Here is a 6,167-nt window from a genome sequence, read left to right as displayed (position 1 = left end):
AAGTGTATCGCCCTCGAAGGCAACTATGTTGAGGAATAAATATAACTTTGCCCAAAAAATGCTTGTTTTCATTAAAAATCCCGGGACTTTTCAGCCCATGTAGTAGTACGTGACTATTATTGCAGCAAGGTCTTCAATTGAAAAAGATGTCCAAAATTAGTCCATAACACGTCCATAATAGGCCAAAATTGGATGTGTTTCGGACATTCTATGGACGTACAAAATTGTGACAAATGTACATCCCATGGATTGCCATAGGACGTCCGACGGATATAATTTGGACTTTCTATGGATGTCCCAATGTCCAAAAACGGATTGGACGTACAATGGACGTCCTTGTGCTATCTGGAATGCGATAATCAGCTTAAAAACTAAACTAATGACGGTACTTCTTATACAAATATCACATCTGATGACTGTTTCCCTTCATCTTTACGTATAGAATCATGGAATACATTATGCAGCGTTGCCATTCGCGTGTGTTCTCGAAAGAAAAGAAACAAGATCATCCGCATTAAGAAAGTCCGCAAGACGTGGTCGTAATTAAGTCTAATTTAGGACACAATTAGTATGAAAATTACCAAAATATTACCAATACTCGATCTCCTACTTGATCAAATCGAACTATGACCTTTTGGGGAAAATGCCTTCCATCTTCCATTACCTAATTAATACTATTAAATTACCGTCTTTTCACATTCCTCATTTACGTAGATTTACGTACGATCGACGTAGATTTGACGATCATTAAGTCAAATCTAATAAACTTTCGGACCTATCTGGAGGTCGATTGAACTTATTTTCGACTAATTTTGCTACTTGGGTCAACAACTCCGTGAAGGTATATTGGCATTCATCGTTGTTTTCGATATGTAAAATATTTTATCCATTACCAAAGAAATTCGTTGATCTAAAGGACGACATGCCTTGTTATCTATAGGCATACTTCAGTGGAAATCGTCGTAGCAGGGTTTATGATATCTGGCATTTACAGCCACCAAGTCGAATACTCTAACAATGCGTTTCATTACTTCTTTGGCTGTTCGATCTTTTCGGTTCTTCGAAATTTCTAAAATAGAGTTCCTCTTTGACGCAGCAGAAACATGGTGAATATGTCGCTGGTATTCCGCACGCTTTCTGTTTTCTTTCGTAATGTTTGCTTCTTCTCCACAGAAGAAGCAGTTTTTCGAAAAATCAAACTCAGGCTGCGTTGATCTTAAATTTCCTTTTTTAGGACTGTATGCTGACGTCGACGGTTTATTGTCAGTAGACGATTGCTTTAAATACGAATCGATGCTTGATTGCCTTGTATGTCTTCTGACATGCAATATGGACAGTTGCAGAGCCTAGTTCCTGAATTTGTTTCGATTTTCTATCCTTTCTTTGAACACTGCCTTCGACTAAACACTTCAAACCACGTATCACTGTAACTGTTGCACTCTTCGATAAATTGTCCTCGCAGATGAAACATGTATCGTTATCTGCCATTTTTACATACCACGTTCCAAGCAAAAATTACATAGAAAATATTAAACGTGCGTAGAGATACGTATCCAACGCTCGATGGAAACTACTTCCTACTGTGACGCAATGTTTATTTAAACAAACAAATGAGTTTTATTTACCCCTTCTCTAACGGCCCTATTTCTCGATTCTGATTTGTTTATTTACCTTCTCCCCTCCCGACCCTTCTATAATGACTCTTCGGCAGGAAAGCACGGTTATTTGACTCACTTTCATCCTACTATTTGTATACAATATATTGACCGCACTTTTTCTCGAAAACGGTTGGATTTATGAAAAAATTTCATATTATCTTTTTTATAGAGAATTTAATGCTCTTCAAATTTTATATAAAACATTTTTTCGTATATACAACTGTTCGTGAGTTATTTTCGAAAATCGATTTTTTGGTACCTTTGAATCAATATGGCGGCTTTTCCGTACAATATCGATGGAGACTTTTGTGTCATTATTTGTTATGCCAAAATAAAGCTCTCCTAAAAAATTTAGCTTCTCCGAAGTTTTTTCCTAGATTTGTCAATTTTAGAGCTAATTTAACAGGACTATCTTCAATGTTGACAATTTAAAAAAACTGTTAAAGTATTATATGTAAGAATTCTTAAGGTACAGTCGCGACAATAGCATTCAAAAGTTTAGTCCCGTCGCGGCGCTCGGTGGTAGTGATGCGAATTCCGGGCCGTTTGCAGCACAGTTACTAGCATGAAGAGAGCATAGACGGACACATAACGCATGCGCAAGTGTACACGGATATGAACTTATCGTAGTGTATGTACCTTTTTATGCCCTCTTCATGCTAGTAACCGTGCTGCAAGCGGCCCGGAATTCGTATCACTGCTCGGTCAGCTCGGTGGCGATACTTCACTTCCGCCAGAGAGAGAAAACTTTCGATTGTGCCTGTCCAAGGCCGCACACGCGGAAAGAAAATGAATACAGATAAGCAGATGTCCGCTGGCCGTCCCCTTTACTCTCCACCACTCCCTTCAGTCGCCGCCATATGCCAAAGAAAATCGAAACATTGCGTTCTTTTCGTGACTCTACTTTCTTAACTAAATGGTCAAAAATTGTGATTTTTTTTTACAATATCCGTTTTAAGTTCCACTATCATATATTCGTTTTTTGTTAATATCTCATAACTAATTTAGGTACAAAAATAAACGCGACATTTTCATGAACTTTGTAGAGACGACACGTATAAATAATGTGCAGTTTTTAATTGCTTATATCTCAGTATTGAAATGGTCAATCTCAATTATAATTGTACAAGCGTGTCAACGTCGTTTAGTACAATATATCATTTTAATTCAAGCCATTCTGAATATTTTCAATTCGCGACTGTACTACCTTAATGAACGAAAAATAATTTATTTGTAATATTTAAAATTACTCTTGCACAAATTATTTTTTTTAATATAATGAAAACTTGATAGAAAGAAAAAAAAGCTTGCTAGTCAAACACGCATTCTTATTTATATTAGTATCATTACCTTTACTAATGCCAAGACTAGTACCCAACCAAGGTTTTGCGATATCATAAACGATACTCTTTTCGACATGATTCGTGTTGCTTAGTATTTTCTGAAATTACAGAGAGTATTGAGTTAAACAGTATTTAATTTATACGCAATGCAGATAGATGATTTAATTGATTTCAAAAGTATTTTAAGTATGCAATCATCTCTAACAAAATTTGTGCAAGTAAACAGATTGCAACATAGAAGGTAATAACCTTATTTACTGATATAAATAATAAAAAAATAAAATATTTTTTATATTTTATTACCTCTACATCATCCGGATCAGTGATGGATACAAAGGGTATAAAGAATATCCAAACTTTAAAAATGACATACTGGTTAGTAAGTGTAACTATCTTCTTCCATTGTTCCTCTAAAAAATGTATATATATACATGCAAATTATGTTAATTCGTAGAATTATTATATTTATTGAAAAATATATAATTGATTATATCTTTATATTTTGTAGTCTACTAGCTATCAAATAACTTTAATATATTCGCAAAATGAATTTTATTGCAAATTGTAAAAGAATAAAATTTGATAAAATTAAATAATTTTTAAAAGTAATTAATATTCAATAATATTGGTAATTATACGTCTCAGAGTGGCATGTTTGTAAACAGTATATTACAAAGGCGAATATTAATTTACGTAAATGTGTAATTTTAATTTACCTCGTGAACCCAAAAAGTGCAATGTATTTCCAATAATTGGATAACCCAATTGTCCTGGTATAAGATTGATAAGTTGCCCGTTTTTTGTGTAGTGCACATAATAATTATACATCAATATAATGAGTATTAATAATAGCAATATGATAACAAGCATCATTATTTAAATAATTAGGCAATTTAATCAAGTTTTATTTTCTTCGACTCTCTGTTCCTTTAATTCTTAACGACTCGCTGAATCTATATTATGCGCTACAAGACAAAATTACATTAATTAATCTCAATGTTCGAAATATGTTTATTGAAAAAAATACATTGAAAAGTATAATTATTTTAACTTTGTCATTAAAAATTTTAATAAAATTTAATGTTTTTGGTTATTTTAATAGAAAATGTTCATAACATAAATGTAAATTCAATAAAAGCTTTTTAATTTATTTTTGTTAGACAATTTTTTTAATACTCAAATAATAATGTATAATACCTATCAGAGCCGACACAGGATGAAAGTGTGCAATAAAAAAATTTTTTACAGAAATTATATAAAAAATTATAATGTAAACGTTTCGACCCTTGTTTCGGGTCCTCTCCAGTACAAATAAAGTTAACAAAGTGAAACTTCTTAAAAATAAGATACATATAAACATTGTTAACATATTATTTTAATTTAATTTTAATTTTAATTTGTTTTTTTTTTTTACTTTTTATTTCTGTGTTAGTCCTAATTCTATATTTTCTCCTATTATTTCTTTGTTCGACTTTCTTTTCGTCTTTTTTTCTTTCTATCTTAACGGTTGCTAAACATCGAACTGTTATTATCGACATGTGTTTTGAAGGTGTATCTTGTCTCGGTTTTGACTTTGATCGGAGACACGTTCTCACTTCTTATCGGCAATCTGAACCGACGACTACTTTCCAATTGCTTTGTCATGTAAGCGATAACTTTTATAAATTTCAACATTGTTCTTTCACAATGTTCTTTATGAGTTAAGGTTTTTTTTTGGTGCAGTACATTTTCCAATCTGATGGCGGGATGCATATTTGAAACTCATGTCGTTTGGTTATTATTTTTCTTGATATGTAAGTTTTTTCCGCTTTCTATGTATTGTTATTTTGAGTAATAATGTTTCTCTTGTTTTTTGCTCAATTTGCGTTTGGGTTTTTTTTCTTTTTTCGCAGTAATTTTGCCATATTGATGTCATTGTCATAAGACTGGACACAATCCTCGCAATTTCTTGGTTTTTTATATGTATCTTATTTTTAAGAAGTTTCACTTTGTTAACTCTTTTGTACTGAAGAGGACCCGAAACAAGGGTCGAAACGTTTACATTATATTTTTTTATATAATTTTTGTAAAAAATTTTTTTATTGCACACTTTCATCCTGTGTCGGCTCTGATCGGCATTATACATTATTGTTTGAGTATTTCTTGAAAGCTTTTTTCTACTTATCAATTTCATTTTTTTAATTTCTAAGTATATTTTTAAAATATTAATAAACTCATAAGAAAATAGTAATATCTGGGTTCGAGGAATAAATCGAATGTATTCGCCGTGTATCCGCGTCCACGATAGGCAATCAGCCGCGCGACACGTCGCGCAGCTGATTGCCGCGCCGTCACGTGTACCCATGGTGGAAGGATAACATGTTGTGTATAGTTTGCAAGCATCTTTCTCTGAATCTTCGATCTCTCTGTCTGTGAATGTCGATAAAAGCCTAAGGGTTGTCAACTGTGAAACGCTAAACATGGGGAGATATTCATAGTCCGTTTTTATTTTAAAACTGTCTTAAGTAATGCCTTAAGATGCTAATACAGTCCTCGGATTGACTTATGACATCTTAAGATTGTACTTAAGACAGTCTTAAAAGCAAGAATCGACTATGAATACCGACCTGTTTCGCGCCGTGAAATTGGTACTGATTTTTTCTTAGGTTTATTTTCTGTTCCTGCACTGGTTGCACTAGTTTAAAAAGTATACACTAAAGCGTTTTCTGTACCCAAAATGGCGTCAGTGACGGTGTTTTTTGTTCCAGTACAACAGAACTCAGTGCGCGAGTTCACCGAACTGGCTGCACTAGGTCCTGAGTCAGTGTAAGCGGTGCAAGCATCGGTGTGCACTAGTTCAGCTACAGAAAACAGATCTCGCGTAAATTACGCATAGCAAATGGTGGCAAGTTCGAGAGTCCACGAGTAATAAAACGGTAAGTATATGGAAATAAAAACTGTTCTCGATCTAAAAGACTTATATTTACATTTCAATATATTAAAAATGCATACGTACAAATAAAAACCGTCACAATTAGCTAAAAATTGTAACTATTGAGCATCAAATTTGTAAGGTTAGAAAATGTCATGTTAAGCCAGCAGCACACGATGCTTGTTTTCTTGTTGGATTGCTAGCTGGATTAGATTCTTGCCATGGTATTGGCTGCGATGCTGACAGTGCCAGCAT

At 33.4% G+C, this 6,167-nt stretch overlaps 1 protein-coding gene across 1 annotated transcript in view; it reads right to left on the bottom strand.

Annotated features, from left to right (window-relative positions):
• The window catches only part of LOC108761596 (cytochrome P450 4C1), a 46,140-nt gene that overhangs the window by 27,217 nt on the left and 12,756 nt on the right, over positions 1-6,167 (bottom strand). Inside the window, exons 2-4 of the mRNA XM_018508207.1 lie at positions 3,718-3,966; positions 3,305-3,411; positions 3,009-3,099 (exon numbers count right to left, since the gene is read on the bottom strand). Of these exons, the coding sequence (XP_018363709.1) occupies positions 3,009-3,099; positions 3,305-3,411; positions 3,718-3,874 (355 nt within the window). The 5' untranslated portion in view covers positions 3,875-3,966. The remainder of the gene's footprint in view (positions 1-3,008; positions 3,100-3,304; positions 3,412-3,717; positions 3,967-6,167) is intronic.

Source organism: Trachymyrmex cornetzi, unplaced genomic scaffold, assembly GCF_001594075.2.
Source record: "Trachymyrmex cornetzi isolate Tcor2-1 unplaced genomic scaffold, Tcor1.1 scaffold255, whole genome shotgun sequence".
NCBI lineage: Eukaryota > Metazoa > Arthropoda > Insecta > Hymenoptera > Formicidae > Trachymyrmex > Trachymyrmex cornetzi.
Note: the sequence above shows the minus strand (reverse complement) of the source record. Positions and strands in the feature narration are given on the sequence as shown.